This window comes from Homarus americanus, unplaced genomic scaffold, assembly GCF_018991925.1.
Source record: "Homarus americanus isolate GMGI-L3 unplaced genomic scaffold, GMGI_Hamer_2.0 scaffold14144, whole genome shotgun sequence".
NCBI classification, from domain to species: Eukaryota; Metazoa; Arthropoda; class Malacostraca; order Decapoda; family Nephropidae; genus Homarus; species Homarus americanus.
The window spans coordinates 456,606-469,321 of NW_024729288.1; the positions used below are offsets into that span (position 1 = coordinate 456,606).

Sequence of the window (12,716 nt, forward strand, 5' to 3'; positions counted from 1 at the left end):
CGTAATGATGTATGTTGCTCGTCTCCATAGTATTTACAGGTGAAAATAAGTATTTTTATTTTCACAGAACTTTCCCAGAGAACAATGTTCAGATTTCTCGTTCGGAGGTCTTTAAGTACGTAACAAAATTACTAATACATGAGTCCAACATTAAAAAAGTCTGAGATGGAACTCCATGCACAAGATAAACTCGAAATACAATAGTTATCTATATAGTCATGTGAATTTTACTGCTTTTTCGTTTTCTGTGAGTCCCGAGAGAGCACGTCGAGATGCTGCTTCGCGTTAAGGAATAAATAGCTTTTCTTGGCACACCAGACCCAAATTGAAGAACAGTTATTTTAGTGTACATAAATGCGAATTAATTTACATATTCTGTAAAAAATGATACGATAAATATTAGAATGCACTAACGAGGAAAGGTAAACAGACGCACATGGCGATCAGCTGACTAACGTATAAAAATAATTATAAAAACATGTTTGCCACTATCCTTCTCTAAATTCATGCTACCAAAAGGCATTGCACTAATTTGTTGATTGTATTAAAATCTACACAACTTATTTAATCCGCATGCATGAGATAGAGGCGTGATAACAACAGAGAATCGAGAAATTCGTATAAATACTCACCGTATAGATCCAAACGCGGCTCACAGCTCCCTCTGTCCTGGCACACTCGAGCGGCTGCAATACTTCACCGAGGAGTTTGCAATTGCTTCACTTCCTCTTCTTTTCTCCAAAATTCCTTGAAGATCCAACTAATGTATGGATGTTATACATACTACGAATATGAAAAATATGTGTAGGTGTAATGATGACAGTTATATGTTACTGTAAGTATTAGTATCAGAGCTTTGGATGATAACCCCGTTTTAGTGACACAATATGGTGGAACAAACTAAAGCGTGTATTCAAATTAAAAGGTGTTGTGTATATTTTCAGGGAGGTTGTTATACATTCCAAAGCTACTTATCTTCATTTCCCACTAAGTCGATAATTAATATTAAACATATCAGCATATCGGGTGTTGCAGCGCACAAGCCTCTCACACCATTGTGATCTGGGTTCGAATCTCGCTTGGGTTAGATGTGAGAATGTTGTTCAATGTGACCCTGTAGTGGATTTCTCCCCTACAAACGCGGTTTGTCGGTGAGTAGCCGACCCCACGAATTCTCCAGTGTGTGCCTCGTGGTCTAGGTCAACCAGCGCCGCCATACATCACGGAGGTCAACTACTAAGCCACGCCTACCCCCCGCTATTTAAGACCTGACCTCGTGGTGATCTCTCTCTTTCTACCTACACCAACCAGCCAGCAACACCACCTCCTCCTGCCTGGCGGTCCTCGCTCCCGCCGGCGAGCATGGCGACCCACAAGCTGTCCTCTGAGCACCCTCACCAACCAGCTCTCTCTACATCACGCTTGTAACCATGCTGCCTTCCCAGCACCAAGCTGCATTGTACATCCAATACAACATGTATACAGAGAGCACATTGTGAGTTTCCTTTCTCCATCCCATCCTGAGAGAGAACCAAACAACCCCATACCCCACAACCCCACCGAATGCCCCAAGTATATCTCCGGGTACGTGAGTTTCCTCGTGTACCACCACTGGATTAGCCAGACCTATTACTAAGCAAATAAGTGATAAAGAGGATAAATACACATGTGACGAAGCCAAGCTGGGCCTGGTGACATGCGGCTAGTTCCTCACTACGTTACGTAACTTGGTAAAGATTTAAAATCCGGTTTCGCACCGTGAAGTCTCATTACAAGTAAATTATACCAGTAACTTTGCATTGCCGTGTTTATATTTATATAATAATGTGGATATACATTAATAAGTGATGAAGATATTACAGTAATATTTTGAGGCTTAAGAAGTGCGTTATTTAAAGTATTTTGACACTGATACACGTATTGATATTTGTTTATAAATAATACATCAACGGGTATGAATATATTACATATGTGCGCATGAATAATTATGAAAACTCTTCTTTATACCTTTCAGAACTTGTTATACATATATTTTTTACTAACGACTATCCACTCCCCAAAACGAGCTTCTTCCAATCTTAACACACCTATCCTCATCCCATAACAAATATCGCTGATACCCATACTCCTTCCTCCACTTACTCGCGATGTCTATTACCCCGACAAACACCTGTCCTCACTCCCACACACCCCCCCCTCATCTAACCCCAACTTTATGGCCGCCTCACCTTGGACTGGGGTGAGGATGACTTATGTCACTTCATCCCTTTGAGATGTATTAATGTTTTTTTGTATCTCAATAAACGTATCAATCAATCAATCACTCCTCTCAGCCACTTGACACCTTACTGGACTCCTTGTCTACCACCCCAACAACTCCATATTTCTCGAAATCAACTCGTTATCCCTAAATTCTTTCTTATCTTCCCCCCTCCCACACACACTTTACCTAAACCCCATTCCTTCCTCTCTCTTTCATACACATCTCTCCCAATTCCTTTTCTCACATGCCTCTCAAGCCATGCACATCTCATCGCAGCCCTGCATATATCCTTTATGGTAATTATGGGTGTACAAAACATCATTCCTGAAAAACTGCACACAATAGTCACATAAACACACGAAGTATTATGAACCTGTGGGGTATGGGGTTGTTTGGTTCACACTCAGGATGGGATGGAGAAAGGAAGCTCACAATGTGCTTTCTGTATACATGTTGTATTGGATGTACAATGCAGCTTGGTGCTGGGAAGGCAGCATGGTTACAAGCGTGATGTAGAGAGAGCTGGTTGGTGAGGGTGCTCAGAGGAGGACAGCTTGTGGGTCGCCATGCTCGCCGGCGGGAGCGAGGACCACCTGGCAGCGGCGGAGGAGGTGGTGTAGCTTGCTGCGGCTGTAGCTAGAAGAAGAGAGGTCACCACGAGGTCAGGTCTTAAATAGCGGAGGTAGGCGTGGCTTACTAAATGACCTCCGTCATGTAAGGCGGCGCTGGTTGACCTAGACCACGAGGCATAAACTGGGGAATTCGCGGGATCGGCTACTCAGCGACAAACAGCGTTTGTAGGGGAGAAATCCTCTACAAACCTCATACATCTTCACATGGTCTAGGTCACCCCACGTTTATCACCTGCCTGTTATTCATCGCTCTACTTGTTTTATATCTCTTGTCCTTTGTCTTTATATTTACTCTTTATCTTCACATTGAGGCTTTATCTTACTCCTCCCCTCAGTCCCTTTTTTAACCAGCTCCTTTTTGTCTCATGCTTTATTTGTATTTCAACCCCTTATTTATCCCCTTATCCATTAACTATTTAACCATCTTAACATCCATTACGTATCCTGTATTCACTTCACATTTTTCTCCCTTATGTGTTCCTACAATTATTTATTCTACCAATCTTCTCTTCACCCTCAGCTAGGGATAAGGATAGCACTTTCACAAATTGTACTCATCAAAACTTTAATTAGAATGCGAGAATGATGACAACTCCGCTAAGCCATGTAATTCAGGACATTTAGATGATTGTGTGGCAACTTTCTCCTTACAGCCAAGTTTTGGAAGTAAAATAACACTATTATTTTACATATTATGTACTGTAGGTCTATCACAGAAAATAATTCTTCGACCCCAAACGAGCAAAAATATACTCTGATGATCTGATTTGCAGAAATAGGCCTAAGAAGTAACTGTTTAGAGAACTGATCTATGGACTTTATTTTTTATCTACAGATCAGTGCATGGTAAATTGGAGAAAAATCCACAGGGGTCATGACAATCACTCATTGTCATGACTTTGAATGACCCAAAGATCCCCAGCAGTGAAAACAATAGGGAAGTAAACACACGGAAAAACAAGAATTGGTCTCTGACAGTATTCAGCTGCAATTGAATGAGTAGCCCCAATATGCATAAAACATCAGAAACAGTGTGCATAGGCTGACTAAATGCAGCCTTTAAGGTGAAGGCCAATCTAAGATACAGTACAGTACTGTATTTTGATAATTGACCTTCTGTGAAACAAGAAAGAAAAATAAAACCATTTTATTGAACAATTATAAGATGAAGAAAATATGCAATAGTACTCACCATTAATTCTCTAATGGATAGTTGCAGCCCGGCAGTCTACTTAAATGTTCCTTCCTCAGTCCTTACCACCATCCTGTGAACTTAAACTTAGCACAGTACCTTTACTCAGGTATATAGAAGAACAATGCTGCTACATAATCCCATCATCATTCAAAAGTAATGGAATTTACAGTATTTGGAATTCTGGAAAAGGAAGTTCCACATATAAAATAAATATTTGAAATATGTAGTTTATAAGTGGAAAGCTTTCTCTGTACTGAATACACCTAAGGTAATAAATAAACAATATAGGAAAGAATACACTTTAATTAATTTACAAAGTTTTGTACTAATCATGTACACTAAAAATATGGTACAGAAAAGTGGTAATTCTTTATAAGAAAAACAGGTGAAGATGTGACCACACGTTCACACTGGTACAGTATCATAACAGTCCAGTCCTTATTGTACCCTCCAATGTCTAGGCATAATTTACAAAACTTTGCGCCAAGTAAGATATATTCCTTCTATTTTTGTTTCGATTACACAAAATTCATGCTCATATATATTTATATATGAAACTATTTACCTAACCTGGAGCTGTTGTTCATTCAAAACTAACTAATCATACAGTACTTCAATAACCAGAAATTATTGTTTGACCATGAACTTAATTCACAGTTTTTCAACAAGTATACACAAAATATCAAGAGACTAGCTTCAGTCTTCCAGGTATTTTACAATAATATATATAAAAAGCAGTGCTATTTACTTGCAGTATTCAACATTTGTTTTCGCTACACATTTTGAGTCTCGTAAAGTAGAGCAATGTCAAAAAGTGGGCGAGAGTAAAATGTCTGGTACCGAATAATTAGAAAATTAGACAAGTTATCATATAAACTTGAGATAATGATAAAACATATATTATTCAGAGTTTCAGTTCAGAGGCCATATATACATTATAAAATGTTATCAAATTAAACAGCACTAAACAAATATCTGGTACATGTTGTTGCAGTCGTCATGAATTCTAACATGCTGCTTGCACCTTATTTTTTAACAAAAAGAGCCACCTGTATGGAACACATTGCACAAGCCAATAATGCCAACCACTGATTTGACATACTTGACCAAAAGAATATCACAAAATACTAATATTTTCCTTGTCTTATATGTAATATAACCCCCTCATAAAACAGCAATGAATTAGAGGATACTGAATTAAAATACTTTGACATGTATTATACCAATTCTTATATGCACTAAGTACAGAGTAAGTTGCAGACATCAAGAAAAATGGAAATATTGATTTTGTTGCTGGACTTGACAACAAGTACATAACAGATGACAAATCAACATACCATTCCACCTACTTAATAACATTTCTTTACTACACTTTCTCCATATCTTGAACCAACTTGTGCTGTAACTCATTTCTGAGCACAACTCCTTTTATTTAATTATTTGATGTATAATATCCCCCACCTCCACCTCCACCACCACCACCTCTTCCTCTGCCTCCCTGTTGTGAGTTGTAGTTCCTGTTGTTATTCCTGTTGTAGTTTCCACCTGAGCTGTAGCTATGACCTGAAGAGTTGTAACCGCCTCCGCCTCCGCCTCCTCCTCCACCCGAACCGGATCTGTTATTTCCTGAACTGTAGCCGTAACTTCCTGTTCCTTGTCTGGAATCATAATACAGTAGTTGTTAAATTGTGGAACTTTTGGAACTTTTTACAAATTGATATCTATTCCCATTAATATTTACTATATGCCTTTCCTAAACTTAACCCTTAACCAGCAGATAAGGATGCAAAAAATGAAATAATACAGCCAATCTTAAAATAAATATACAGCCTATCTACATAAAAGAAAATAATATTGTAATGAAAGTACTGTATTTTCTATCACCAACTGACACCAGCTTTGTGTTTTCCTCTCTAAATGTGGCTCATTATGTTTAGTATCACAACAATAGTGATGGCTTTTGCTGCTTCTTGGGTTGGGTGGAACCCTTGGATATAGTTGGGCCTTGTCAGTCATAATAAAGGCCAAAAGTTATGCAAAAATTACACACAATCACAAAAGAAAAATAATCACTCTCACTCCAACAACAGTTACTGGGTGCGTGCTCACCCTGCCTCATGCCCGAGTATTATACCTCGCTGGCAACATTTGCTCAACTACACTGCCAGCTTGTACAGACTGTTTGGTGTGTAATTCAAGCGGCATAAATCCAAAAAATATCCACATGAATCAAAATATGCTATAAATATGTCAGTGCTATTCCAAAAATACGCAAATTAAATCCGTTTAATTCAAGAGGCAGCTTTATTAATGAAGCTTTTAAACCTATAGAGAAGGCTTTGAGATCGACTGTATAGAGGAATCTTGGAAATATATAGTGGATATATGACTTTATGAAGATGCTTGGAGACCTCTTCATTACAAGCCAACCTATATCAACATTTGCATCTGATTCTTGAATGCAGCTCAATTAAAAAGAGAGGCTAGTTGCCTCAAGCAACTGAATAAAGTAATGGCTTAATCACTTACACATCACTGGTGCCTTACCTCTGAGTACTGCTGTAGCCTCCCTGACTTCTGTGGCTGTTGTAGCCACCACCATTGTGGCTCTGATTTTGCCTTCCTCCGCTGTACCCTCCTGAACCACTACTGTAACTGTTTCCACGAGAACTGAAAAAGTTTGGGAATTAGAGAAACCCTCCCACTCTACCCGTAAAAAAAATCTCACACTGGATAAATCATGAAAAGTTTCCTTTCCTTTTCGGTATCTCTTCCTAATACTGTACACTAATACTGTATTGCTCTATCTCTCATCTGCACTACTTTTTTTCCAAAATACCATGGCTGTTATGGATAATATATTAAACACTCCATGCTTTCTCTATGTAAGCTCAGCACATTTTTCTAGATACAGAAGTTCAGTCTGTAATCTTCCTCTCCTCAAAGCTCATTACATCATCATCATCTCATGACTGTTGACCTAAAAGACTCTGATCCTTCCCTGAAACAATTCATGTAGTTTCATAATAAACACCAGATCCCTCAACATATTTCATCATTTTAGTGTTGCACCAGTCAGTTCTATTAAAATCTTTCCTAACTGGGAAAAAAAATTCTCACTCACATTTGCCTTGTTCATGCCACACACTGCATCCCCAGTCGTGTATGTCAAGTAGTACTGGTTCCTAATCGCTAGTGTACAGTAGTTGAAGACCACCTATTTTAACTTCAGTCCCCTAACTATTCATTCCTATCTTACTACTTCTTCCCTCAAGACACATTATACAATATCCGCAGAAACAGACAAAACTATACCTTAATAATAACAAAACTAATAATAATAAATAATACACACATATATATTAAAATCTTTAGGAAAAAGAGGCGTCAAGTGTAGAATAATGAGAGGGTCATAACAGCTGGAGTGAATAGAAGATGATGAATGAAAGGAGAATCTGCTTTTACTCTTGAATTCGGCCATCCTGCAGCACAGCAGGAAAAGGCCTGTAAGAGTGAAAAGACGAAAATTATGACAACAGAAATAACACACAACAGATGTACAAAGCAAAATACCTGTGGTAATTTGAAGACTGACTCATCATTGGGAAGTTAGCAGCTGGTGGTGTCCCAAGGAGGCTTCTATTCCCTCCTCTACCACCAAAACCTCTTCCACGGCCGCCTTGGGGAGGAGGCACATTGCTGTACTGGCCCCCACCTCTTCCACGATTCACGTGGTGACTATGCAGAAAATTTAGTTGTTTGGGTGAAAATTATACTAAGAAAATTTTTAATTTATTCTCTGGGTCAAATTGGAAATCATCTATCTGTACTGTACCTCAAACCATTAGATTCATGATAAGTGATATGGCATTGTTGCAGTGAAACCTTATTAAAGTCACCATTTGGATCAAATTGAGATTCAATAAAGCATTAAGTTAATGAATTTGGACAACCATATGAATTCTTTGAAAATTATACTTTTGAAGTTCCATAGGTAAAATTAAGAAGGTTTGACTGTTGTTAAGAACAGACTGATTATCTTAAGCAACCTCATAGGTGGGGACATGCCGAGAAGTCCTCCTTGTTCCATGTCCGACTCATAATAGTCTTCATTTGGTCCTGGTCCAAGCAGGCTTCCCTCTTCAAAGTTTGTTTTGTACACATTTCCTGTGTGAGGTCCTGACCCCAAAAGACCTCCCTGTTTTGGTCCCCCACCATATGTATCTTCCTGTTGTGGGGAGAATCCTAGTAAGCTTCCCTTTTGGTTAACCCTTCCATATCTACTCTCAAGTTGTGGCATTGATCCTAGTTGGCTTCCCCTTCCATACATATCTTCATGGTGTGGTTCTGATCCTAAAAGACCTCCCATTTGGTTACCCCTTCCATGCATGTCATCCTGTTCAGGACCTGACCCAAGCAGACCTCCCTGTTGGTTGCCCTGTGGTTCTGAACCGTACGACCATCCTTGCTGGGGTCCATTTCCTAATAAACCTTCTTGTTGTGGTCCCAGTCCAAGTAGGCCTCCACGTCCCTTTCCAGTTTTAGTTGGATTTCTTTGCCCTAGTGATGACCCTGGAGGTTTTTCTTGGCCTTCGTATCTTGATCTTGAAAGATTTTCTTGCACTCCAGGTCCTGATCCTAGGAGGCCCCCTTGTCCTGACCCTGTTCCAAGAAGGCCTCCTTGACCTCCTAGCCCCGGACCAAAGAAAGATCCCGGGCCACCTGCACTTGGTCCCATGAAGCCCCCAGGTCTTGGTGGTGTTGGAAGAAGTCCTGGACTTGCTCCTAGAAGCCCTTGCCCTCCTCGGGCGCCCTGCAGAAGCGGCACGTTGTTGCTGTACAGCCCTCCACCATGAAGGTTCGGCAGGAGGTGGCTGCAGGAGGACGGCAGGTTAAGATGCATGCTGGCTCTCTTGTTACTCTTTTAAACTCCTCAATGCGAATAATATAACATACCAAGAGGAGATATGAAAATTTATTTTACAACACTGAAAAAACAAAATATGCCATTCACTATCATGAATTATTTCACTTATCTGATATTAAAATTGGACCCATTATAGGATTCACTGTAAGAACTTAAGAGAAAAGACAGAAATCCTTAAATTTATAATTTTAAACACAATAAAATCCTCCTGAACTACAGCTCAAAAGTACTGTGTACAACAATACCAGGGATACAAAAATTTTAATGTGTTTAAAACTTGCACAAGCTATTACAATTCAGACATATCTTCTAATTTTTTAATTTTGATTCAAAAGAATGAATATTAATAAAGAGAGCCTCAAGGGAGGAAGCTAATTACCCATTAACAATTAAAAAAATAATAATAAATAAAGATATGCCTGCATTAGCATGTTATTATCTAAATCACTCACCCAAGAGCTCTGTGGCCAGAGTCATTTAGGGATGCTCTGGGCATATTCCTGTTGAAACCAATTTGAGGATAGTAATTTCTTGATTCACTTGCAGACAAATCCTGGCTTTTGAGGACACGAGGAGGTTCCTTTGCCTTCTCAAGCTTTCTGGCTGGGAATACAAAGCCTTCAGAATATTTTGGGTCACGGAATCTGACAGTCACCACCTGATTGTTTTTGACATCATCCAACCCACTAACAGGGGCTCGCAAGACACTGAAAAGAACATAAGAATTAAATGTCATATTCTACACCAAAAAACAAAACAAAAAGAATACTATAATTTTTTTACAATGGTTTAAATTCCACTAAATGGTCAAAAATACATTACTTTACTCCCTATGTTCAAGTTTTGTTCTTAATTTCTGAATATTATAAGACTGACAGCTGATTATATCCATGAGTTGTTGTCCTGCCCCTTCTACCTTAACACAAGAGAGATAACCTACAGATGACATCCATATTACTGGCCACACACAATGCCAACATGGGTGAATAAACTTCAGATGAAAACAATGATGTTGGAAATTGTATTTTTAAAACTTCCTATTCCAAATTAAGTTCCATTGTACATACAGTACAGTCACCTTTAACCAACCGTGGGTTTACCAGTATGGATGTTTTATATATTGTACACCATTTCACAAACCAAGGTATAGTACAGTATCCAGTTTATGTATCCATGGCCACCAAGGGAGATTTCTAACCGTGCACAGTGGAGCAGCAGTGACAGTAACGCTCACCCTGTCATGCTGCTCTCAACAAACTCATAATAATTACACTTTCCCCCACTGAAATGTGGACTCAAAGCAGAGTTCTGGTGATGTGATTTAATGCTAAAGCAAAGAACTTATTTATACTGTGTGCAACACGGTTAAATGTAGTACGTAAAAATAGGTATGCTAATGCATGAAACCAATAAACCTTTAGCAAGCTCTTTTGACATTTCTCATTTATTCCACACACTGACGGCTGTTGCTATACACATAATCTATCCTCTACTACTGTATAATAAATAGTAATTGCCCCTCATGTTTGAGGATGAGAGGCTCTAGGGTCACAGCAAACACACCCCGAATTAATGAGCTGCATCACCCAATGTCAAGGAACAGTCCAAGACCGGAACAACTCGCCAACTGCACTGGTTAACCATTACCCCGGAACATGATCCGCAAATCGATTAACATCCAGGTTCCCAATTACTGCTGGGTAGACGGAGACAAATGCCCACAGTTTCACCCAACCCGGGGATCGAACCCAAACATGCTAACCATTACACCACAGGTCAGCAATACTACTTTATACCAGAGAACTGTATACCAAAAGGAACTTTTATAAAATTTTTATTTTCTACAACATTGACATGAGACAAATACGTAACACAATCCAGGCACCACTGCGTCCAACACACACATTCTTCATACAGTATATGAGATGGAGCTTCTAGATATGGCAACACTCTGAAGTAGCTTGTGTGCGGCAGAGATGGTGAAGCACAGCCAACTAAGTAAAACCTAGCTAAGGCAGACTAATTAGAGCAAATGAACATTGAATCAGAGTGCGCATTTAGTGATGGATGGCTTAGGAATTTCAAGACTCGTCATGGTATTAGACAGTTTGTTTACATTTTTGTCTAGTGTTGACTTTATTTTTCTTTAAAACTGCTCGTTTTGATAAATGAAGCATGCTTTATTTGCTAATGAATAAACTATCAGAATGTACCTGTTCATCTCTTCTTTATTCCTCCTTAAATTTTAATTTTAAAAGTACTGGCTGAGAATCCGGAAAATCCGAAAATCCGGACCGACCCAATCCCCAAGCAGTCCGGATTTTTGGACTTCTACCGTACAATGCAATGATTAATCACTATTATATCAGTAAACTTTAATAATAACAGTAAATCTAGTGAAATATGGCAGGGATATATGGAAATATGGCAGACGATGCTCAACTGGCGGTCACTCGACTCATTCACACCCGATGAGGGCGCACAATTGAAGTACGTATGGGAGAAATACATACAGTACGCCTGGATAATTCACAGATTTTTATTTCGCGGTCCTCTATTATTCACGGATGGCACCCTGGATGTACCCAAGAATGTCTGCAGGTAGTTTTAAAGTTGCTGGCATTTTTGCAGCCGGTACAGGGAGCGGGTGAGTTTTGTGGCATCCCGCATGATGTCTCCCTTGTCCCGGGAGGCTGGCCCACGAGCGCCCTGCACGCTCCTCCTCAGTTTGGAATAAACATTTGTCCGTCTCGAGCATGCTACTCTACTCTCATAACAACTGTGCTCCTCGTGCTTGTTATGGCTCCCAAACGCCCTCAACCACCTTCATCCAGATGCGGGGAGGGTGCCCAAACAAGTGAAGAGAGAAAAGAAGATCATGTATTTCTCCCATACATATGCCTGAGTGACTGCTAGTTAGTGCGTCTTCTGCAGTTTTAACTCTCCTCGCTCCCTGCCATATTTCACTGGATTTACTGTTATTAATAGTGTTTACTGATAGAATAGTACTTAACAGTGATTAATCATGTCATTGTAGCTGGGTTGGCTCATCATGGTAACCACCAGGCTACTGAGCCAAGCTTTGAGGTATTATGGTTTTATTCAACTCATATTTTTAGGTAGATATACGTAACCTTCTTCATTTATTTTTGCTCATTTATATGCACACACCATCCTACATACACATTGTGAAAAAGTATCCAGTATTACACCACAATTACCAACATCCTTCTTGTTGGGTTGGCTACATAAGAAATTCTGTAAGTTTGATCTACGTATCAACCCAGCTGGTGCTGGCGCCGTATGGCAACTCAATCAACTCAAATTTCATCATAACAAAGCACGAAGTTGACTTGAGGGTAGACTCGCATTTTTTCTACATTACATTTTGTTGTTGTGTCTCTTATTACGGTATATGTGGGAGGATTTCCCCATTATTATTTAATTGCATGCATTTTAATAATAATAATAATTAACGGTTTATTGAAAGAGCATGACAGCAGGAAGGCTGAAAATAAACAGTTACATAATTGAGGAATGGGTCACTTGATTGACAAATAACATGAGTGATACAAATATGATATACAGTAATATCTCCATTAGCCGGAATCCCTCAAACCATTAACTCACCAATAGCCGGAATTGAAATTTTCCGGAAAAATAATAGAAAATTTACCCGATACCCGGAAAATTACGGGG

The 12,716-nt window shown here is 39.3% G+C and overlaps 1 protein-coding gene across 2 annotated transcripts in view; it reads right to left on the reverse strand.

The window, feature by feature from the left end:
* Positions 1-4,375: 4,375 nt before the first annotated feature.
* LOC121866681 (5'-3' exoribonuclease 2 homolog) overlaps positions 4,376-12,716 on the reverse strand; it is a 45,883-nt gene continuing 37,542 nt past the window's right edge. The window contains exons 14-18 of one of the 2 annotated variants that reach the window (XM_042366388.1): positions 9,470-9,724; positions 8,140-8,964; positions 7,664-7,828; positions 6,638-6,760; positions 4,376-5,748 (exon numbers count right to left, since the gene is read on the reverse strand). In XM_042366388.1, the coding sequence (XP_042222322.1) occupies positions 5,523-5,748; positions 6,638-6,760; positions 7,664-7,828; positions 8,140-8,964; positions 9,470-9,724 (1,594 nt within the window). In that variant the 3' untranslated portion in view covers positions 4,376-5,522. The remainder of the gene's footprint in view (positions 5,749-6,637; positions 6,761-7,663; positions 7,829-8,139; positions 8,965-9,469; positions 9,725-12,716) is intronic. The other variant, XM_042366389.1, reaches the window with a different exon arrangement.